General features: G+C 41.9%; 1 protein-coding gene across 1 annotated transcript; it reads left to right on the top strand.

The window, feature by feature from the left end:
* Nucleotides 1-17259: 17259 nt before the first annotated feature.
* LOC138971155 (transmembrane protein 101-like) lies at nt 17260-22357 on the top strand. The gene is made up of 3 exons (XM_070343788.1): nt 17260-17376; nt 17892-18072; nt 20921-22357. Exons 1-3 carry the CDS (start codon nt 17261-17263, stop codon nt 21377-21379), a joined length of 756 nt encoding a protein of 251 aa, XP_070199889.1. The 5' UTR covers nt 17260; the 3' UTR covers nt 21380-22357.
* Nucleotides 22358-24914: the final 2557 nt, after the last annotated feature.

The raw sequence follows: 24914 nt of genomic DNA on the forward strand, positions 1-24914 counted from the left end.
GCCTGTCTCTTTTCCTCCCGTCCCTAACTCCTCCCACCCCGTCAATCTACCCGCTCCTGTCGCCTGCACCCCGTGAAACGATCGGGTACTAATCTCTCAACAATGTTTACCTCCGATAAAGCCACTGCGCCGTAAAGCACGCGCTGATTAGAAATGCTGCCCTGCCATTGGTCGAGCGTCGCTGTCGGCCCCGCCCCCAAAGACTTCAAAGAAGGGCACGAGGAAAGTTGCGGGACTAATTGTTAATTAATCACAGGAGGCGGTGTAATTATAATGTGAGCTACGGTCCCCACCCCGTAGTTATGAAAGCAAACAGCGGGGGATAAGGGAGGCAACTTCAGTCAACAGTCTGCTGCTGACGTCCAGCGGAAGTGTGGACTGTCTTGGTAAGGGGAGGATTGTGGGTAGTAGTACTGAAACAAGTTAATCCCCTGATTGTAATAATGGCAGGAGGGGGGGGGGGGGGGAGTTTTCTTTTATTTCATTAACGAGGTAAAGCAATATTTGATTGGTCTGTAGGCTACCACAAGCGAATGACAACTACAAGTTTAATCCACTTCTGTCTGTACTCTATATCAGTTCTGGAGACAACAGAACAATAGAACTGGTGAAAATAAGGAGATATCGTGTGATTGTACTTTTCACACTGACGTTTTTCCACTGGTTGACATAATAACTTTTTAATATTGGTATTGCTGGAGTAGATTTATACAGAATTTGAAATATACATGCAGTTTCAAATGTAAAAAACCCACCCTAAGTAACGGTTCAAAGTTAGTGATTTTCCAATACCGGCAAAACTCCTTTCTAAACGCGGAATGTCTTCGTTGCATCATGTAAAAAAATTTTGTTTTAATTCAAACACCTTAAATCTGAAAACACTTCAACCGTTACTGCATGACCATTGGAGTCATTGCATACCAGTGTACTGGTGTTTATGCCAAAATGTACTCCCACTAGCGGACATTTTGCAGATTGGTACCGGTGTTTATGCCAAAACGTACTCCCACTAGCGGACATTTTGCAGATTGGTACCGGTGTTTATGCCAAAATAAGTACTCCCATTAGCGGACATTTTGCAGACTGGTACCAGTGTTTATGCCAAAATAAGTACTCACACTAGCGGACATTTTGCAGACTGGTACCGGTGTTTATGCCACAATAAGTACTCACACTAGCGGACATTTTGCAGACTGGTACCGGTGTTTATGCCAAAATAAATACTCACACTAGCGGACATTTTGCAGACTGGCACCGGTATTTATGCCAAAATAAGTACTCACACTAGCGGACATTTTGCAGACTGGTACCGGTATTTATGCCAAAATAAATACTCACACTAGCGGACATTTTGCAGATTGACATAGGTGTCAGTTCCAAAATCAATTCAGCAACAACAGCAAAAGGTAAACTCACTCTGCACAGAAAGTAATTAGAGCGTAGGTTTCTTGGTATCTTTCCAAGTGGAAAAATGCTCTTGTTCCCTGGTTGCAGGTAAAGACTTAGTCTGCACGGAGCTATGGTGACCCACAATATATATGGTCCACATGGGGACCAAGGCATCTCAGCAGACACTTTAGAAACAGAAGAATTGGTAAGATTTGTATTTGTCCAAATAAAAGATTTTTGTATTTTTCAATATGAATTGTGGCGTGAGTCTGGAGAATACCATCGCTTCTTGTCAGAAGCCTCAAAGCGATGAAATGCAAAGACAGATCAAAAGAAAGAAGAAACAAAATGTTTTGTAGGCCTCTGACGTCACATGGCTCAAAGAAGGGAAATCCAATCTCCAATCGATACATAATATTACACGAAAGACAAAGCAATGATGAAAGAAAGAAGAAAACAGCGTTAACGAAAAACAACTAAAGAACGAACACACACACACACACACACACACACACACACACACACACACACACACACACACACACACACACACACACACAAATAGAAACCGCCATTTTTGCGACTGCATATTAAATCAAATGTTCGGGTTTTCCGTACTTGTGCCCCGCCGTCAAAAAGTCAAGTTTATTCCCAAAGGACGCTTGAGGTGAGCGAAACAAGGCCTCTTGTAAGCAGTTTCATTCGAGGTTCAAGCTGCCATCATCGTTCCAACAGCCATTTTATAACCATCTAGACATAGCTCGTGTCACAGTTCAAGACAGAGAAGCATTCAGTTATAATCCAACAATCTTAAGAGTCGATTGTTTGGCTCAGATCATTCGTAACAAAACAACACTCTGAATGTGAAGGCTATGGAAAAATAGTCTTTTTTAGATTTTCTCTCTCCGTGCCGATGAACTCTCCTTTAAATAGACGATATTCGGAAATGACTGTCAGGATTTTCAAGCGGTGTGGCAGAGTTTAGCGCCCGAGAATCACTGTGAGTTGAAAGTGTATAATGCTGACTGCGGCTTTTACTTGCGATCGCGATAATAACTAACTCTGATGCATGTGTATGTTGTGCAGTGTGCGCTTTGTTTATATATGACACCCTTTTCTTACGAAATAACGCACATCGGAGCCACGATTCGCTGCCGATTGCTTGCAGTGGTCGCTGAAACATGTGTGTTTTTCAAAACTCACGGGACCTCTAGCCAAACTTACGTGATCCCAACCTGAACACGTTGTCAGCGAACACAGCAGGCCATCGATCATTGCCGCAACGACAATCCAAGGAAGCAACATTTCTAATCGTCATTATGTTCTATGTTTGAATTATGTGGACGGGCACAATGGCCTCGTGGATCAGACGCCGGTGTAACACGAGAAAACTACTCCCACGAGATTTTTACTCCGGAGTAAACATTTCGTACGAAAAACTTACTCCCTTTACGAAAAAAGCACTCCCCCATTGCACGAGAAAATGACTCTCGAAGACAGGTGAGTTCCGAGTAAACATTTCGTACAAAAATGTTACTCCCCTGACGAATAAATAACGAATAAATGACTTCACCCCAACACGAGCAATTTAACTTCCCATGCCAGGTGTACGAAATGTTTACTCCCTTGTCCCCTGTTAGTCTTGATGGTGGAAGGGGTGGAAGGAGGGTAGCGCGACACTCGTGTGTGCGAGATCATTTATTGGCATTATCCCTTCGCCCGCATCCCATTTTTGCGTACGAGATTTTTACTGGAAGTAAAATAAATGGGGAGTACAAATTTCGTGGAGGGAGTAATTTTTTCGTGCCTTGGGGAGTTCTTTTCTCGTACAAAAAGTGTACTCGGAGTAAGAATTTCGTACGAAATATTTACTCCGGAGTACATTTTTCGTGGAGTAAAAGTTTCGTGTTACACCGGCCTCCCATGCGGAAGGTTAAGTGTTCGAATCCCTGTCGTGCCTGGTGGATTAAGGGGGGATATATTTCCCAGGTTCCAGGTCAACTTATAATTATGTGCAGACCTGCTGGTGCCTTATCCCCCAAGCAAGCATAAGACCAAGTGCGCACGGAATCCTGTAATCCATGTCAGAGTTCGGTGGATTATAGAAACACGAAAATACCGGCCAAGCAGGCATCCCCCCGAAATCGGCGTATGGCTGCCTAAATGGCGGGGTAAAAACGGGCATGCACGAAAAAATAAAAGCACTCTTGCAAAAACACGAGTTTACGTGCGAGTTTCAGCCCATGAACGCAGAAGAAGAAGAAGAACTGAGATGAATAATTACTTGATGTCAGCAACATTTTCAAGAATAACAATTTGACTGCCCATTCATTTGCAAAAATGAACTTTTGCAAAAGAATTCAAAAATTGCTTTTGAAATAGAATGGCATGCGTGCATGATTGTCTTCATGACTGCCATAATATTCTTTACTAAGTCGGCTGTACTGTGGATAGTTTTACTCCCTGTTTTTGTGGGTTTTTTCCCATCACTTTGTGCCATTTTTGTTGTAGAAACATATCTGCGATCCCATAAAACCCTAACAGTAACACACAGAAAAAATGGAAGCCACAGACAGGAAAAAGGGGTAGGGTGTTGTCCCAAGTTTTGTGCGAACAAAAATTTAATGCTGGGAATTTCCAGCGGCGTAAACATAAACAGCTTTTGAAGGAGTTATTGAGAGGTTTTGTCAAGTGTGTGTTCTCCCCCAATTTTGCTGAGAAGAATCATAATGCCTCAAGTGCAAAACACTTATTGTTGTGAAAACCTCCTTTAGGCGTTTGCGGTGACATCATAAACGCAATAGCAAAGAAAGAAGAAAAAAAAGAAAAAAAGACGTTATACATCTGTTAATTACTCTGTGGTACCCTTTCAGGCAAACACTAAGGCAATCTAAGGATATCCACTAAATTACAAGTCAATTAAATGTCTGAAATTATTAAGTTTTAGTGGTTTTAGTTTTCTTGAGGCAAAGAAGTCTCTCCGCATGAGCTTTTTGGTTTTTCTACAAAAGTGGACGTCAACAAATTTGTTCTTCAAGTTTCAAGACTTGTTGACACAGTTTTGGTATTCAATTTAAAATGTAGTGTTTAAAAGAACGTTCAGACGAAGCACACTACGACCGAAGCCAAGTCTACATGTCTATTTGTATTTGTTGTGTCAGGTTCTTGTTCGTTGACTTGTAAGAAGTGGGTGTATGAACACAAGAATGTATGAATGACAAAGAACAAATGTTTATTTTTGAATGTTTTATGTATGTTTTATTACGGACACAAAAGCTCAGCAATGCAATTTCTCTTTTAGAGATTAATAAAGTTATTGTATTGTATTGTATTGTATTGAATCTGCGCACTTTCTTCAGGCCAGGCCCGAAACAGGTGAGAAGTCAAGAGTCAGTCAGGACCACGTGCTAGCGCAGGTGGCCACTTCTCCAAGATTTTTAGACCACCATAAAACTCTTCAGCTGACAGTTTTCGTAAAGGAGGAGACCCTCACACTTGCACCAAGCGAATGGTCACACTGAACACGCAAGCTTGATCAGTTTCAGTGTTTATAATGGTTAACCCTGCACTGGCTCTTCTGTTATTTCCGAATTTCGAAGAAAAATGAAAAGTTGCAGGGACGCTGCTGGGATTTTTCAGTATTGTTTAAGGGGGCAAATTTACATAAATGGTCCCCAAGGTATCGGACATTTTTCGAAGTTTTAAATCAGCATCAACGTTCTCTATATATGTGAAAAAGTTTTACAGCAAAATGACGATACAGTTTTGGGCGATCTGAGACCAGCTTGAAGGCACAGTCCTTCTCGTGGAAATCGGTTTGACTCATCGTCCAAATCTGTCGTTGCATTTCGGTGGGATCAGACCATCCTTCACTTGGACACATACCAAAAACGAACACCCTGACTGCTTTCTGTGTTGAGTACTTTTTGTTATCCTACATACGTGAGAGAGACACCCGTGAGATAATAATCGTTCAAATCACACGTGTGTATATCATGTAAATGAGGTCATGTCAAGCAAGTCTGGCAGGGACCTGTTTTTCCACTGCTTATGATGCCAAAGTCACCGAGACAAACGTCATTATAGAAACAAAAATTGCGCTCGCTAATTACCCTCGATGAATCTTTAGAACTAACACGTCACGCCACACTTTCAGAGTGACGTTTCTTTGCTTTGACGTAATAGATTGCACGAGGCTTTAGAAGAGATCGAGCTTCCAAAACAAGCGTCTTCAATTTAGCTGCCTCGTCTGCAAGACATTTTCAGTAAAATACACGTAAGTACAGTATGTAGGATAAACAGAATACTACATGGCTTGCTGTGTCGTACAAGATTTACACTCGTTGCTTTTTCAAATAGTGAACAGCTCGCTTTCGCTCGCAGTTCAATATTTAAAAAAACCAACTCGTGTAAATCTGGGGTACGACACAGCAAGCCATGTAGTATTCTCTTTTTAATGAATTAATTTTACAAAAAAGCCACCTGTGTCCGTTCAGATCTAATTCATCGTAACATTCTCCCTCAGCACACAAAGCACTCAGACTGTGGATTGTTGGTACGTGTCCAAGTGGAGGGATGGTCTTATCCCGTGTAAAAGCCTGAGCAGATCTGAGATGACGAGTCGAATTGCTCACACGAGAATTAAGGACTGTGCCTTGAAGTGTTTCCCCAACTGCCGACGCAAAACGACATCCCTGAAAATCAGTGTGAATGTTGCGGAGCCTAGCGCGTGAGAATGGAGTTCATAAGATATAAGTAATGGCCGAGATATACAACACAGAAAAATTGAATCCAACGCTACAATAGCACGTTAGCTTGCGAACCAGCACAAATAACGAAAAAGTAACGATTTTCGTCGGAAGGCTTGGACAAAACTCAGCATCTTCGCCGCAGTGTTTCCTCTCCTCTTTTTCCGGAACCTCAGTCGCTAAACATGCTGAATTATAATTAGTGTCAGTTGAATAGCTTTTGTAAAGTGCTGTTCACTTGGTCGATTCTGTAACCAATTTTTGGCAGACTTTTGAACAATTCTATCAGTTCAAAAATCGCTGCAAAAAGTGGCTGCTGTGTGAATAGTTTAGATATCCCGCCGATTTTCAGGCGGCTGTCTCCCGTCTAGGGCCAGCATGCACACAAAAAAGAAGAAAGAAAAATTTAAAAAAAACTTGAAGAGGCGAGCCAACGGAAGAGCACGCATATAGTCAGCTAAATACAGCCTCTAATCAAAGAGTGCGACATACACAAATCGAAAATCGGCTAAAAAGTTGAACAGTCTCAACTTAGGGTTTTGAGTCGGCTCAGTCGATTGAAAACTGGGCGTGTTTGAACATCTCGTCGATTCTACCGCGGCAACCAAGTTCTGAGCGACTTCTCGCTAAAAGGTCGGTTAAAAATCGTCCATTCAGAACGTGCTGACTTAGCGTCAGTCCTTTTGCTCCTGGGAAAGTCTTCGGCCAAGTCAAGAACGGGTAACCCAAAAGGCGCAATCTGTGAACAGGAGTGCTTGTGAAGATAATTGACACCTATTGTTTGCCGACAGTAGGGTGAAGGACTACAGATTTGTGGACCCCTCTTGGCCGCACGTTCGACACACAAGGGTGTTAGAGATAATAAAATGGCGACGCACAACACCAACAAGGACATTGAACAGAAATGGAAATCTCGGGATACTCATGTCATTTTCTTGAAATATACACTGTAAGTCAACGACGAGCAAGATGAGTGCATTATGTTGAAAGGTCACTAATGCACTAACTTTTCTTTATGGTGAAGTCACACGTTATTACTGTTGTTCCGCGGGATAATTTTATTCTATCTAAAAATAACCTCTTGCACACCTGTGTTATGTTACATTAACTTGTATTGCCCTCCTTCTGCTGTATTATACGTAGGGTGATATATAGTAAAGGGTAATACAGTTTTATGTAACACGGTTATTGGGCTGTTACTAAATATCATCGAAATTTACTCAGACTTTTCTCACAGCAGTAGCCCCTACACCGTGCCCACCCACCCGAACCCCAACCAACCCTTATTGTTGCTGATATTGCTTCCCCTCCGGTAAGGCAATTTCAAGAAACCAAACAAATATACTCGCATCCTGGCAAAGTAGCAAAGTACGTATGACGCAAAATGCATTTTGGACACCCGAAGACATCTACATGTACTAATGTAGAAGGTGTGCCCCAAAATGGGATGTGTGGGAGTCCAAAAGTGTGGGTGTCCAAAATGGAAGCAAATGGAAGTGTGGGTGTCCAAAATGGAAGCAAATGGAAGTGTGTGTGTCCAAAATGGAAGCAAAGGGAAGTGTGGGTGTCCAAAATGGAAGCAAATGGAAGTGTGGGTGTCCAAAATGGAAGCAAATGGAAGTGTGGGTGTCCAAAATGGAAGCAAATGGAAGTGTGGATGTCCAAAATGGAAGCAAATGGAAGTGTGGAGGTCCAAAATGGAAGCAAATGTAAGTGTGGGTGTCCAAAATGGAAGTGTGGATGTCCAAAATGGAAGCAAATGGAAGTGTGGATGTCCAAAATAGAAGTGTGGAGCTCCAAAATGGAAGCAAATGTAAGTGTGGGTGTCCAAAATGGAAGCAAATGGAAGTGTGGGTGTCTAAAATGGAAGCAAATGGAAGTGTGGGTGTCCAAAATGGAAGTGTGGGTGTCCAAAATGGAAGCAAAGGAAAGTGTGGGTGTCCAAAATGGAAGCAAAGGAAAGTGTGGGTGTCCAAAATGGAAGCAAAGGGAAGTGTGGGTGTCCAAAATGGAAGCAAATGGAAGTGTGGGTGTCCAAAATGGAAGCAAATGGAAGTGTGGGTGTCCAAAATGGAAGCAAAGGGAAGTGTGGGTGTCCAAAATGGAAGCAAATGGAAGTGTGGGAGTCCAAAATGGAACTGGCAAATGGAAGTGTGGGAGTCCAAAATGGAAGCAAATGGAAGTGTGGGTGTCCAAAATGGAAGCAAAGGGAAGTGTGGGAGTCCAAAATGGAAGCAAAGGGAAGTGTGGGAGTCCAAAATGGAAGCAAATGGAAGTGTGGGAGTCCTTCTTCTTCTTCTTGGCGTTCGCAGAGAATGTGGGAGTCCAAAATGGAAGCAAATGGAAGTGTGGGAGTCCAAAATGGAAGCAAATGGAAGTGTGGGAGTCCAAAATGGAAGCAAATGGAAGTGTGTGTGTCCAAAATGGAAGCAAAGGGAAGTGTGGGTGTCCAAAATGGAAGCAAAAGAAGCAGGTATGTAACTGAACCCCGGTTCACTTAAAATGGTTTGCTGAACCATAAAAAGAACAAAATGAAAGAACACAACAACATTTTAAAACTTCCCATAAGAACCTCGTATTACGAAGTCTTTCGAGCAATGACAACGACAAACAAAAAGCTAATCTTTTGGACAAGTGTTTTGAATCTAGGTCTTGATATCTACCCTCCTTCTCTCCCTTCTTTAGTTCGGTCTGAAGAGTCACTTATTGTCAGTTGCTAGGTTATATATTGCTACAATTTACGATATGGCAAAACAATACCTTTTTGTCACCTAGATATACGGAGTGCTATAAAATGTTCGCTCTGCGCATTCAATGTTTAAGCACCCACATTTTTGCAGAAGTGAAGGGTGTACTTCACAACTGGAGTGTAGATTTACACTCAATTGTCTTGTTTCATAGCTCCCGATTTAACTGTAATAACCGGGTATTTATATTGTCTGGAGTGGATCATGTACGGTCAATTACGAACGAGACAATACTTGTGCGTCTATTACACTTTGTGGACGACTGGAGAGAAGATTCACTTATGACCGATAAAAGTAGGTTCTACCTACTGGAAGGATAGTTGCAACGATCAACGTGATCTTGTTTGTTTGATGGCTGGTTTTCTACATTACTGCTCCTATGATTGCATCTTCAACACAAATGTATGCAGCAATCATCGCGTTTTTCTTACTCGTCTTATTTCAAGGAATCTTATGAGGTAAAACTTTGCTTGTCTTCTTGCGCGCTTGCTTGCACGATGCGACTCCATTATAATGCTGTCTGTTTGTCTGTCTGTCTGTCTGTCTGTGTCTGTGTCTGTCTCTCTCTCTCTCTCTCTCTCTCTCTCTCTCTCTCTCTCTCTCTCTCTCTCTCTCTCTCTCTCTCTCTCTCTCTCTCTCTCTCTCTTTTTTTTGATTTGATTTGTATAAATCTAGTTTATCCTACTGGGGATCGCTTGTGTGGAATTTACTTCCAATGTACTGTAAAACATGTCAAACCCTTTCGTCTTTAAAAAAAAATGTTCGAAAATATCTTTGTCAAAAATAATTCTCTCCCTACACTTTAAAATCATAACTGTTACTGCATCACATCTTAATCATCATTTTATTAATCCATGAACCACGTTATTATAGCTAGTGTTTTTGTTAGTTTTAACCTGATTACAAATTCTTAGTTAATTAGTTATTCGTTTGGCTGTTTAAAACATGTTATATAAATAGCCTATATAATTGTAATGTATACTGTCATGTATGTCTAAAAGGGACAGGTTGGAAGATTAGGCATTGCCTAAAACCTTTATCCCTTTGTATTACAGTTCCTTTAAACAGTATTTTATTCGTAAACAGACACATGATAATATAACAACATCATTAAGAAGGAGCACAACAAGTTTAAAACTTATAAGTGCTCACATAAACATTCCTGAAATTTCATCGCGGATTATGATCAATGCGACACATTTTTGAAAAAAGAGATGAGACAACAAAAAATATATATAAAATTTTTTTTTTTTTTTTAATTAAAAAAAAGGAAAAAAAAGAAAAGGAGAAAAACAGCAGTTTTGAATCTGAATCTGAATCTGAATCTCTCTGTCTCTCTCTCTGTCTCTCTCTCTCTCTCTCTCTCTCTCTCTCTCTCTCTCTCTCTCTCTCTGTCTCTCTCTCTCTCTCTCTCTCGGCTCTCTCTCTCTCTCTCTCTCTCTCTCTCTCTCTCTCTCTCTCTCTCTCTCGCTCTCTCTCTCTCGTATAGACACACACAGAGACACACATAAAGAATACACACAGAGACGCACACTCAAACTCTAATTGACTCGCGCGCACGCATACTCTTTTTCTGTCTGTCTGTCTGTCTGTCGGTCTGTGTCGTGCCCTCACACTCTATTATCCTCTACACTATCTCTCTCGTTCTGAGCACCGCCCCCCGCCCCCTTCACACACCCTTCCGCTTTTAAGGTTAGCCAGGACGGTGTCAATAATATCATGATTGAGAAATTCGTCCGGAGATCAAGAAATCTCATTTAAAATCTCCACACAGCGGAGACACCTTTCCAGTACCAGTCTGCGACCTAAAAGGCAAACAGAAAGCGAGTATGAGGTTGGCCATAAAAGTGTCATCTCTCGCGTCCGCGTCCCCGTCCCCGGCACAAGTGTTACCTACACAGCCCAATAACCTCTCGATATATTTCATATTACCCCTATTACCTATCTGTATATTTCATATCGCCCTTATTACCTATCCCCTAGCGCCAATTAAGCCGATAAAAGTCCAGCGCGACTGACGTATATGCTGCTTCCAGAGTTGACATAAACATGATTTGGGGCTGTATTTACCGAGGTAAGTAATTTACCACTCTTCGCTTGTTAAAGCTCGCCTCTGCTGTTTGATAGCGGGACTCGTCGTCTGGTAATGGCAATCGGGGTATATAGCTACCCCGCCGAAGTCGTGAAACTACTGGCTCTTCCTCTCTACCCGGGTGGCCACTTGATGGTACGAGTAGCTAATACCCCGGGTTGTAATTTAATGAGAACAATCAGAAGATGCAAATAAAATACGGCGTGATTGTCAAGTAGCGAAACAATGTGGGTAGAACATGCTGGTGACTGATTTGTGCTCTCTCCTTCTTGCTTACACAAAACTCCTTTAGTTTTGTCATGTCTCTCTCTCTCTCTCTCTCTCTCTCTCTCTCTCTCTCTCTCTCTCTCTCTCTCTCTCTCTCTCTGTTTGTATACGTGTATGTCTGACTGTCTGTCTCTCTCTCTCTCTGTGTTTGTATGTCTGTCTGTCTCTTTCTTTCTGTCTCTGCTTCTCTATTTTGTTTCTGTCTCTCTGTCTCTGTTTTGTCTCTGTATCTGCCTCTCTCTTTCACTATATTTGTCCGTTTGTCGTTTGTCTGTCTGAATGTTTGTCTATATTTGTCTGTTTGTCAATTTCTTTCTCTGTCTCTTTGTATTTGTATGTCTGCTTGTATGTCTGTCTCTCTCTGTCTCCCTGTCTCTGTCTCTGTCCCTGTCTCTGTTTCTGTCTGTCTCTGTCTCTGTCTCTGTCTCTCTCTCTCTCTCTCTCTCTTCCCTTTCTCTCTCTCTAGCTCTACTTATCTAAACCAGAGGGGGTAAGGGGTAGGGTGGGTGATGATGGCGGCGGATGATCATTGGGTAGGTGATTGGGGGATCATTGTGTGCCACAGTTTGTTAGTGTCCGTCCTGAATCCGACCGTCCGTCCATCCACGACTGTGAAGACAGTACTGAAATAATCAAAAGAAGACTGCATTTATAGACAGAGAAAATTCTTGGTGACATAATTCATGCGTTGAAGACCAGTGTCAAAGAGTGTAGACCTTTTCCTGACGGCTTTATCCACAAGACTGCCAGTTTCATCTGAACAACTGAAGCCGTTTGGCTCAAACATTTTACACATTTATTGATCTTTTTGTGAATAAATCAGTCATTTACTGAATTTGGTTGTTGTTCGTTTCTTTGTTTGTTTTAGGGGGTATGTGGGATAGACAATTTCATTTCGTGGGAATTGAGGCGGAGCGGGGAGGGGGAGTCGTTTTAGCTTAGTGGGGGGGGGGGGGGGGGGGGGCAAAGGAGTGTCTTCTGTAGTATCTATTTCAAAGACAGTTGCATTGGCTGTACCAGCTCCCCTGTATATCCGTCTGAAGACAATATATTTTGGGAGGTTTGAAGAACTTTATAAATCACTTGGACTCGAAACGGTGTGAGACGCGCTTGTCCATAAATTTCTGAGATCTGTTCAAACAACGAATGGAGTCCCTCTTTCGGCGGGGTTTGACACACTCGACCAAAAAATCCTTTGAGATTATTCGGAAAAATAGAATGTACGGGGTAAAGCTAACGCCGTCTTTAAATTGGTTAAATGTTTATCGTCACAAACCCTCTCTCCTTTAATCGTGATTTACTTTGACACTTATGTCCTTAATTCCGACTTTCATCTTCAAAGGCATAACAGGGTCACACGGGACAAAGTTTTCCATGCACAATAGCGGCACGGAAAGTCAATTCAAAGATCGCTTGAATTCTTTACGATGTTTGAATGTTCCCCTATCGAGTACGCTGGGTAGATCCATCATCTGTCAGTGCTTGCTTGCAAAGACAAGAGAAAGATGTGTGTGTGTGTGTGTGTGTGTGTGTGTGTGTGTATGTGTGTGTTTGTGTGTGTGCGTGCGTGCGCACGTGCGTGTGTGTGTGTGTGCGTGCGTGCGCACGTGCGTATGTCGGCATGCGTGTGTGTGTGTTCTTTTTTGTGTGCTTTAAAACAAAAATAAAAATATTATTAGCTTTTCTATTAAAATGTTGCTGAAGCGTCGACTCGCCGTCCAGAACCGAAGTTAGGCAATTTTGAGGAAGAGAAGAAACAATATCTCACAATACTATCAGACACCATGAGCACTGGAGCCATTAGGTCCCGTTGTGACGCCGTCATCTTGGCCGCGCCGTCATATTACGATTCTCGGCCTCGTTGATCTTGTATAAACTCCACACTGAACAAAAAAAAAACACCCTTCGATAGTACTGATGAGCGACCTTGGGCCAAATTTGTCCTACCTATTTTTTTGTATTTAACTTAAAAATTTGATTCATCCTAAAATGTTTCCCTTTTCATTCAAGGGACGTAACCACTCGGTACACGTTTTCGAAAAAATCGAATTTTTGGGTGAAATCTATTAAATTTCACCACCAATTTTCTTCACATGCAAGAAACTGATATGCTTTTTGTCCTGATATAATTCCACTTCATTAATTTTACCAGGAAACAACATTTCAGTCTCGAGTATAAATCGAGGGCCGGGTAATATGACGGCAGGGCCAAGATGACGGCGTCACACCGTCATGTCTAACTCCATCCCCACCCCCTTAATCCACACTGGGCCCATCACCACTGCCTCGTACCCGCTACCCTCCCCCTCCCCCTCTTTTATCCTGATGGAAGGCTCATCACTGGAAATTTTACTAAAAGCGACAAAATCGTATGGAGACTTGAAGAGAGAGAGGGTTAGATAGAAAGAGAGAGAGAGACAGAGAGAGACAGAGAGAGACAGAGAGAGAGAGAGAGAGAAAGAGAGACAGAGACAGAGATAGAGAGAGAGAGAGACAGAGAGACAGAGAGAGAGAGAGAGAGAGAGAGAGAGAGGGGAGGGGGATGCAGAGGGAGATAGATTAAATATGATAACAAGGTTTTTTTCTGAGAATAATTCACAACAAAAGATTACAATTAAGACGTATAACAGCTTTTCTATCTCAAGTGTTGACATTGTCCAACAAAATTCAATACCAATTTTATCACAGAAATTGCCGCCAACCATTAAACCACGTGCGTGATTGAAGCGCCGGGACGAGCGGCACTGGATTGTTTGCTCAGATCATATCCCTGGTGAGGAACGCCAGGCAAACTGGAACAAGGGCGAGAACCCGTGGGAGAGAAGTTCACTGATTAGTCTAGATCGTCTATGCGATGTTTATGCGCCTGTCAAAACGTGTCCTATCACTGATCTCTCGGTCGAAGAGTGCCCCTGATTTAGAGAGGTGAAAATTGCTGGACTGGCCGGTCATTTCCTCACGCTTAGACAACAGGTAAGAATCTCAAACGCATGCGCAACCACTAAAGATACCTTAATTCCTTCCAGCGTAATATAAATCATCATGCACATAACCACATAATTATCTAACAGCGTACTACAAACAATCATGTTCCAAATAGGTCCAAGCTACCCGTCAGAGGACGCTAAACCCCCAAAGTCAGTCAGTCAACCACATATCTGTCCAGGTAGTGTTGCGTGGGATAAGAAGTACAGACCCCTAACACCGGGTAGGTGGGGGCTAAGGGGTGGGGTGCTGAGCTCTTCTGGCTTACAAATACTCTGTGGTACATGTAGTATTTGTATCAGGCAGAGGAGCACAACCCGCACGTGTTAAGTGCGAGTGGGTCAGAGCATCCAAGTTCACACACGACATCACACACAGAATCTACGGCTTTGCTGCTTTCCATTCAGAGCGGGAATATTTTGATGAATTAATTTCGCAAGTGATGCCTTTGTCAATAAATTCAACAAAAGATTCCCAATCAGCACATAAACAGTAATCAGCCAGGTATTATATTTTTGATAATTATGTGTCATCGTGGAAGGATGCTCTTGCCCCATGGCAGCCCGAATTTCCATTAGGGTCACTTTGCAGGACGATATAATACCAATACCAACACCAATACAAATGCCAATACCAATATAAATACCAATACCATACCAATACCAATACCATAACAATACCATACCAATACCATACCAATACCATTGTCAATACCAAAACCTGGACAGATCTGTGATGGTAGACACGATGGTTCATACAGGAAGGAATTAGGTATCTCTAACGTCCAGACTGTGACCCCACTCCAGCACCGAGTATCCAGCGAGTAGTATCCAGCGGTCCTAGATCGTCCTAGCTGCAATCTGGATGAAAAGCCAATGACGACGTAACGATATTTGAGGAACGCGTGGGGGGAAGCTGCTGGGCAGAAGTCAAAGGGGTCAGCAGCGGCTTCTTTGATGTGACCCCCGAGAACAGATAAGATTTTAACACACACCTGTATGCCGGACCCGACTCCCAAAGCCCTTTCTCTCCCTCCCTCCCGTTATCTAAGCCTTGTCATAATTTGCGAGAGAAAGAACCCGAGATAGCTCAAGTTGTGTTGTTTATTGGCGTCACGCGTTGCTTTTCTGATGGGCGCGGGGGTCTTTGAAGTTTAGCACGGTGTGCGGCAAGGAGGGGTATCTTTCTTTTTTGGTTCTGTTTGAGATGCATCCTTCTGGCGGGTGGTTGTGCTCCGAGTCGTTCCCGTGGAGTTTCCAGGAGAAAGTAGATGACTGTGGCGGCTTGTCCGGTGACTGAGCTTGCCTTAAAGATACCCTTTCCGACGTGACATGACGTAAAAAGCGATCTCATACGTAATCCGTCAAGGCTTATACATGGGACAAGATCATCCTTCCCCTGGAACACCGTTATGTAAAAAATCAAATAAAAAATGCAGCCTTACTGCTTTCTGCGCACAGTGGATTTTTGTTGTTGTTCTGAACTCGCATTTTGACACTGGTGTCAATTACAAAAGAATTTCAAGCAAAACTCAAAACTTCCCGCTCTGCCAAGAAATTATAGCAGGCCGTGTTCAAGTTCTTATCCCGTGAAAAACCTGAACAACTGAACTGATACATTTCTGGACAGACGAGTGCTGGCTGCGGCATAGTGCCTGGGGGTTATACGCCACGGTTATGAAGGAATGTACCTTTACACGCAGTGCCTTGCGGCTCGTCTGGAGATCGCTGTATGGATCATTACTGTTTGTGTTGGAAACTGTGCAGACGCGCGCACATACATACACACACACACACGCACACACACAAACACGCACACACCATGCCGCACACGGCACACACTAAACACGGCCGTGCACACAGCACACACAAACACACACACACACACAACCAACACTGACACACACACCTCAGTCACACACACACACACACTCTCTCTCTCTCTCTCTCTCTCTCTCACACACACACACACACTGACACACCGGTCACACACCGCGGCGGCACATACTCTCTTATTGTTTGCCTGACTCAGTGTCGCTCTAGACGGGCGCTGTGGCGTGGTGGTAAGGGCCGGCGTCGGCCTCTTAATCGGAAGGTCGAGGGTTCGAATCCCGGCCGCTGTCGCCTGGTGGGTTAAGTGTGGAGATTTTTCCGATCTCCCAGGTCAACTTATGTGCAGATCTGCTAGTGGCTTATCCCCCTTCGTGTGTACACGCAAGCACAAGACCAACTGAGTGCGCACGGAAAAGATTCTGTAATCCATGTCAGAGTTCGGTGGGTTATAGAAACACGAAAATACCCAGCATGCTTCCTCCGAAAGCGGCGTATGGCTGCCTAAATGGCGGGGTAAAAACGGTCATACACGTAAAATTCCACTCGTGCAAAAACACGAGTGTACGTGGGAGTCTAAGCCCATGAACGAAGAAGAAGAAGAAGAAGACTGTCGCTCTGGCTCAGGTTCAGGAATAATGCCTCCCCCACCCCACCCCCTCCAGATTTCCCCCCTCCATTGCGGCAAACTCTTATCATCTCTGCTGAGTAAAATTAGTTAGCTAAGCTTATAATGTTATGCACACAGTAAACTTGAGAGTTTGCTACTTTCTAGACGAAGTATACATAACAAAACTTTATTATCTGCAATGAAAATGTTCAATTCGAGTCTTTTTTCTTGAGTACCTTGTTCTTCCGTGTATTCTCGTGCCATATATAATTCCTTAAAATTTAAAACAAGGCTAAATTTTTAAAGCAAACAATAAAACAAGCACCAATGTTGGCATTTTTTTCTTACTCTCTCTTTTCTGTTTAATTTTTTTTGTTTTGTTTTGTATTACATGAACTGTGAAAATAACGGTCACTGTGCTTGCCCAAAGTTCCCCACCCCTACCCCCAAACACTGTCAAAACTCAGAACGCGAACTGTCCGCATCGAGACCACAGTCAGTGTATCAAGACTCGACATATGGGTTCTCCGTTGGCTCAGAGGTAAGCACACGCTTGACCAAGGGAAGGCACTCCATCCACTTGAGAAAACAACATGGCTTCGTTGGGGAATTTTCCGATGAGGGCTTGTGCTTTTCTCTTGTATAAATTCCCTCTGGTCGACGCTCTATCGCTTCTCATGTTATTCGGAGAGCGGGCACAAAAGGAGAGGTATGACATTTTAATAGCAATGCCCTTAATGCTTTGTATGAAAAATGATTTGGAATATTATAATTATAAGCTGTGGACTTTGCATGCGCAACTTGATAAAGCACGGTCGTGTTGACAAAGCTCTTGTTTTCGCTGCCAACGCCATGCTTTTCACGATGTAACGATCTTACAGAGAGAGAGAGACATTTAATAGCCTGATATCTGATATTAACTCTGCACTGGAACTTCATTGTCAGAAAATTGACTTCATGAGAGAACTAATGCATGCAGTTGCGTATTGGTTTATATCCCTTGATGCTGATGTGTGGGAAAGGGACAAGCAATGGTATATATATAATTAAGTTTAGGGGGAAAAAAAGACAAGCTTTTTTCAATAGAGCACTGTGAAAATTAATTGTGTTTGAATCGGTGACAAAATACACATACAGCAGAACATCATCTATTGAGATAAGAAAGACTTCAGTTTAAATCATGCATACAGTCTAAACTAAAATATGTACCCCTTTGGATTGCAGCAACCCACCAATTCACCCAAAGCTGGTGTATGCCTATGTGATTGCCTGCATTGGCTGTGGTGTTTTGCTGTCGTCCGGCATCAAACAGAAAGCAGCGTGTCTGATGTATGCTGGACAGATGCTCTACTTTGCCGTCAACTTCTATACCAACCCAAAATGGCAATACACAGAGTGGCAAAGGGTTAGTCTCAGGGATTGTTGTTGAGAAAAAGTTTTGTTTAAGCTGTCATGCTGTGAAAAACTTACACTCAAGAGCTTTGTTTTCAGCATTTACTTTTTTGAAAACTATTGTTTGACTTGAGCAGTTTGAAACTCATTGCTCCAGCTGTACATTTTATGATCTAGCTATTATAAGTACACATAGCTATTAATTAGTCCCAAATCAACTAGACCAAGATTTCTAAAATGCACATGGTTTGTTTGTTCCCTGTATTGCTTTAAAACCCAAACATTCAATATTTCAAACAAATAATGATTAAGCTTTGCCTGATTTCCCTGTGTTAACCTTTATGTGATCTACAAGATACAAAAAACCTTCATATACTGTAATTGTAAATATGCTTCAATACTGTTTCACTCATTTTAGTTAGCCGCTTTGGTTAGAGCAATGATGCGATCCCCTTTAAATAGCACTCAGATTCTGAGAACATCCGGTCTCGAAGAGAGGGAGTCTTGAAATGGGGGTAAGTTTACACATGTTATGAACAGAAAATCTAGACGGGCGGGGTGGTAAGACGTCGGCCTCTTAATTGGAAGGTTGAGGGTTCGAATCCCGGCCGCGGCCGCCTGGTGGGTTAAAGGGCAGCTGTCGGGTTGTGGCTCTCAAAATCTGTTCCTTAGAATGAGTTATCATGTAACTGAAACTATACTTAAAAGTTACTTGGTGATTTTGACAGCTTGATAACACAAGTCCGAAGACTTTAGACATGCTACAATGTCTTTAATCGAAGAAAGTTTGCATTCTTGGCCGAGTCAATGCAGCCCACTCGAAAATTACTTCCCTTGGACGCGTGACGTCAGCCGCGGAATCGGCCGGGTTGAACGGTGCTCTCTTTATGCCGTGTAATGGGCGCAATCGGGTTGTCTAGTCAAGCCCTCAAGCATACTTCACGGGTAGGTGAAGAGAAACTTAGGATGGGGTGACTTCTCCCAGGCCAAAATTTCGCAGTAAAAAATGGAGTTCATAACATGTCTTCCGTTCCCCTCCTGCTTTTGTTCCTCTTGAACCCTGTTTTTGTTCAACTTATTGGCAGATATTGTCACGCGTCGAGGAACACAAACACACACAAACACACTCACACACAGACACAGACACAGACACACACACACAGACACACACACGTGTTATCACACATATACACAGACACACACACACATACGTGTTATCACACACACACACACACACACACACACACACACACACACACACACACACACACACGCACGATAACCATCACAAACACAGTTTGACAAATTCATCTTTGATTTTTTGCGGCCGAACCCCCCTCCCCCATTTTCCACACTAGATCCACTGTTTCATCTTTGTCTCCGTCTCTCTTCCCTTTATCTTATCTCGTCTATCTACTTGAGTGAGTAACTGAAGATGTATTATCATCATCTCTTTCCTAGATTTTCCCACTGACAGAGTTGGCTTTTGTCTTGAATTCAGTACCTCACACGTACACGGTAATTGGTGTGACACCTCAAGCGGACCTTCTTCATAAGTGTACAGTGTCTGCTGACAAGGGACACGAGGGTCTGTGGTTGAGCAACTTTATGGTTTAACCGGGTGGACTGGAGGAGTAGCAACAGCATGTGAACCACTTTAGAAATGACTTGTAAAGGTTGCAGTCAGTCAGATCAAAGAAGAGAAAATGGGAACGTGGGTCTTGAGAAGATACCACCATCATAATACTTTACTTTGTGCAAGAATCAATCACGCGTACAGCATTACAGATGTCCAGCTGTAGTCTACATTGTACTGTAAACTTCACAGCGGCCTTATCGGCTTCCTCGAGTGACGTCACAGCAAGGCTAACGCTGCGGCGTCTTTCTTGTGCTGACAGAGTTGTCGGTCGCGGATTTTGAGTCGTTTCGGCCTGCCAACTGCTTCGTTTTTTTGCGGATTGTGAGAACTAGCAGAAAGTTTCACGCATTTTAATGGTTTCAAACTAATGATGAAAGTGTCTTCTTCTAGACCAAATCAACAGTCTTTAGTTGAATCAACTCGGAAAACTCTTAAACGCGTTTTTGCACAAAACTCCGCACATTTTTGAGACCAGGCAACCCGACAGCTGCCCTTTAAGTGTGGAGATTTTTCCGATCTCCCAGGTCAACTTATGTGCAGACCTGCTAGTGGCTTATCTCCCTTCGTGTGTACACGCAAGCACAAGACCAAGTGCGCACGGAAAAGATCCTGTAATCCATGTCAGAGTTCGGTGGGTTATAGAAACACGAAAATACCCAGCATGCTTCCTCCGAAAGCGGCGTATGGCTGCCTAAATGGCGGGGTAAAAACGGTCATACACGTAAAATTCCACTCGTGCAAAAACACGAGTGTACGTGGGAGTCTAAGCCCATGAACGAAGAAGAAGAAGAAGAAGAGAAAATCTCAGAAAGCAGGGTCTGAAAAAGGGATAAGTCTGACACCAAAGTGTCTGAGGCAGATTGGGGTGCTGGGAACCTACGTCATGCTGTCATACATCTTTACTGTATTGCATACAGAAGATACATTTTAAAGCAGCTATTAATTGAACTGAAATGAGCAAAGTAATTCGGACAGTAAAGCCGTGGTGTGATGCGTGCATGTGACTTGTGAGTGAATGTGCCAAATAAGCTTGCTTGTTGACTGGTTGTTTTTAAACCTTCTAAAGTATCATATGTATCTGGTTGTTGTTTATAAAATGTTAACTATTAATGCTTGTATTGTATGATGGATTTGTAAAGCGCCATGACACTGTTATCTGGCGGTGAACAGTGCTATAGAAGAATGTTTTATTATTATTATTATTATTAATTTTGTTGTGCAGACGATGTTGTCCCTGAGGCAGATTGGGGTGCTGGGAACTTACGTCATGCTGGCATACATCGTGGACAAGAAACGCTCGACTCAGCTGCTGCGCATCGGGCAGATCGCTTTAGGCATTTTTCTCATGGCAACAGTGTTTCTCATCAACAGCGTACCTCAGTACAGGGAGGCTTTCTCTGCTCACATGATGGGCGGAGATTATATGCGTTACCTGATCGCTGTAACCCTGGCTGGTTGTGCACTCAGCTTTTTCTCTGGGTATTTCTTACATGATATGTCCATGTGTGCAGCGGTAACGTTGTTACTGACTACAGCTTTTGTGGACTGTGACTTGCCATACTGGAGGAATCTGGGGGTTCATCAGTGGGGGCAGATCCGCCAGATCCTCAACAGTGCTTGTGCAATCCTAGGACTTTTCTACTTGTCTTTTTCTGTTGATAACCAGTTAAAGGCAGACTGAAGGCTGTGATATTTTACATAGTTGCTACATGTATGTCTTCTCTGTTTCCGCAGGGATTTACATTTTTCCACACTGTTTTAACATTTTAACCTGTTCTAATACACTAAAGAATAGGGATTGTTTAATGCACATGACTGACTTCTTTAAGAGTCACAATTTCAAGAAGACGCATCGATCTTTTTCTTGTGCTGTTTTTCTTTTTTCTGAAACTTTTTATCTTTCTCTTGCAAGTCTGTGAGATGGTATTTTCAAAGATAGTATTAACTTTCAAAAGTATAGTCAAAGACCGTAATCTTCTCAGTGGCTCACAACAGATACAAGCCCAGCACAGTAAAGCATTGATTATGTATTTTTGAAATATCTTGGCCATGACTTCTCTTCATATTTTGTTTGTTTTGTTTTGCATTTATCACTTTATCTGTATATTTTGTTGTTGTTGTTGTTGTAATAGAACTTCAGCAGTTCTGTAAATGCTGCTAATTATGGAAGGGAAGTTTGTTCAGGAGTAAATATTTGTTAAAGCGCGGTTGATTGGTTCTTGGAAGTAAAAATACATTGTGTTTAAAAGTTTGTGCGAGAGACTCGGCACACAAGATGTGTGTATGATTTTTTTGACGGTTTTGAATGAGCAGCCCTGGATGGCTTGAAGCAGAAATAGCAAATTACATTACAAATTCCTGTGAGTGAATGGACATAGGATGTTCTGTATGTGTGCAGATATGACTTATAAGTACATGTACAAATGTACATAATGTATGAATGATTTTGTTGACTGGCATAATATAACCTAGGGGATAGGCTAGTAATCTATAAAAAAAAATACAGTTTAAAGGACAGAAATTCATGACATTGGTGTTCAACTGTTGTACATGTATAACCCAAATCATCAAGAGCGTCTTTGAGTCTTGAGGTACAAGTATCAGTGATTTTTTGGCAAGCATGACATAACCTATTATGCAAATACTGACTAGTATTAAACGGGGGGGGGGGGGGGGGGGTGTTTAAAAGGGCAAAAAGTCATGACATGGGTGCTACAATCCAGTTTGTGCTGAGGTGGGTTTTTTTTAGAAATGATTGATATTGTTAAGCATGAACAAACAAACAAAACCTTTTCATGATAATTTTTGTCATATGAGTAGTCAAAAGAAAGTCCTTAGTGGTGTTTTTTCTTCAAAATTGATGTTTCGGTGTTGAACATATTTACGCAGGGTTGACTTGATGTGTTATAATTACAATTCTGACAACTGGAAAAGGCTATGGCTGTGTACATGTTGTTTTGACGTTAGTTGGAGACTTTGGTGAACAAAATAATCAGTACCGAGTCACAAAGTATAACGACTAAGTACTTTTGTGAAAAATTGTTATGAAGTACTTTTGTGAAAAATTGTTATGACGAAAGTGATGCCTTCATCACTGGAAGTGCCCAAGTTTTAAGAGTAAATGAGTAAACCTGTCATGCCAGTTTCTATCTCAATGTTGTCAATTTACTCTCTCATGCACATCCATATAGTTCTTTCTTTATTTGGTGTTTAACGTCGTTTTCAACCATTCAAGGTTATATCGCGACGGAAAATTATAGTTTTATTGCTATGGATATCAAGACATATGGTTGTGATATGTGATACCACACTGTTTAAAAATCCGGGCAATTCGGGTTGTTTAAGTTTCATGTGGATCTTACATTCAAGATTATACATACGTATGCTGTATAGTAGTAAATACTACAGGGTGACCTCCCAAAACATTCCGCCCTCTTAAATGCTAATAACTTCGTGTGTTCAGCGAATTGCTTCATATTTGGTGTACGTTGGATTGAGATGTGGTATGATGATTTCAGAAAGAATTAAGTATGTTTGACAAGTTGGTTTTTTTAACGATTGAAACAAAATACTTTTTTTTTAATTTAGATTGTCTCAATATATTAGGTTTGACACTGAGCAATAGCCACAGACCTCCGATTTGAACCATCCATTGCTGTTTCAACTCATATTTTGTCTTAGGGTGGTTTCTGTATGCAAGGTCTTTCAGAAAAAAAACTGAAGTAAACATCTGGAGGGCTAAAAGTGAGTTACAGTGGCTACCACTCAGTGCCAAACGTCATACTTTTGAGTCGATCCTCACATTTGGATTTTTTCTTCAAAAGAGCATAAAAGTCAGACCATTTAAGATACAAACTTAAAATTTTGTGAACTTTTCATCCCATAGATCAAGCTAATGTACACTAAATATAAAGTAAGTTGCTGGGAGTTATTAGCATTTTAGTTGGTGGTACTTTTGGGGGTAACCTTGTATATGATGGTGTTTGATATTGTTCCTTTAAAAAAAAATCGAGTTTTGATAATATAGCAAAGAAGAATTTATTTTTGTAGTATTTGAAGTTTATTAAATGATGTCACTAGTCTAGTCTAACATTGCAACCAAGCATATTGTACATGTTTGACTATTATTTTGCAAACGTATTGTGTGTGCATTTCATTTGCTCATCAACTCTCTTGTGCATGGAAGTAGAGGTTACATGCCGAGTCTCAGTGATTATTAAAAATAATGGTCGAAGTTGGCGGATCATGAAAAATGCGAGCTTCAGCGAGCTTTTTCATGACCGCGAACTGAGACCATTATTTTTAATAATCACTGAGACGAGGTGTGTAACCTCTTTATTCCTCCTTTCTTCAGTTATTCAAAGAAAACAGGAGTTTTTGTGCGAAAGTTTGATCGAATCCGAATCACTCAACCAGTCAACCTGCGCAGGCGATCGATTAATGCGCGGTTGTATAGTTCCGTGCAAATCATTCCATTCTGTTAACACTTCTTGTCAGTTTCCCTGTTTTGGACTAAAATCAAGTACACAGATATGCTGTTATTCTGCTGTGGCGTTAAAGGCAGATATTGTGTGTTCTGTTTATGTTTTAGTATCGCTTAGGATAATGTTCTTTCGTCAAATGGGACAAGCAGACGAACTTTTGCACCCGTGTTCCAACGTTAATTACTGTATGAAGTTCAGTTTTCAGGGGAAAATAGTGTATGAAACCGCTTTATGTTGTTTAAATTGATGAGATGTGTGCATTTGGTTGCGTGTGATCTGTTTATAAAATGAAATATTGTTGAAAACTGACCGTCGGATTGCAGTCAGTGTTGTCGAAGAAACTGCGTTAAAAGAAGGGGAACTACTCTTGTCGCTAGAGTATGAGTTACTTGCCTTGGGAATTTGCTTGTGATGAACGGTTTGTGCACGGCAGATCTAGATTCAGAAAACAACCGAACTCATGGATTTTATATGGAGATTCATGTGTTCAGGCCTGTAGTTGTTAATTTAAATGCGGTATGTTTGTATTGTTTGCTCCAGAAATGTATACTTCGTACATTAGAGCGTTCGGAACTTTTCAGTCGCAAAAGTAGTACCGAAACAGAACAGCTTCTCAACCCATTGCACTATCGAGGATTCAGGCTGTTGCTGGCTCGTTATTTGTTTGGTTGCTGGGTCATTATCGAAAAATAACTAGCTCTACAAGTTTACAGAGGTAAAGAAGCAGAGGGA

This window comes from Littorina saxatilis, linkage group LG7 (genome assembly GCF_037325665.1).
Source record: "Littorina saxatilis isolate snail1 linkage group LG7, US_GU_Lsax_2.0, whole genome shotgun sequence".
NCBI classification, from domain to species: domain Eukaryota; kingdom Metazoa; phylum Mollusca; class Gastropoda; order Littorinimorpha; family Littorinidae; genus Littorina; species Littorina saxatilis.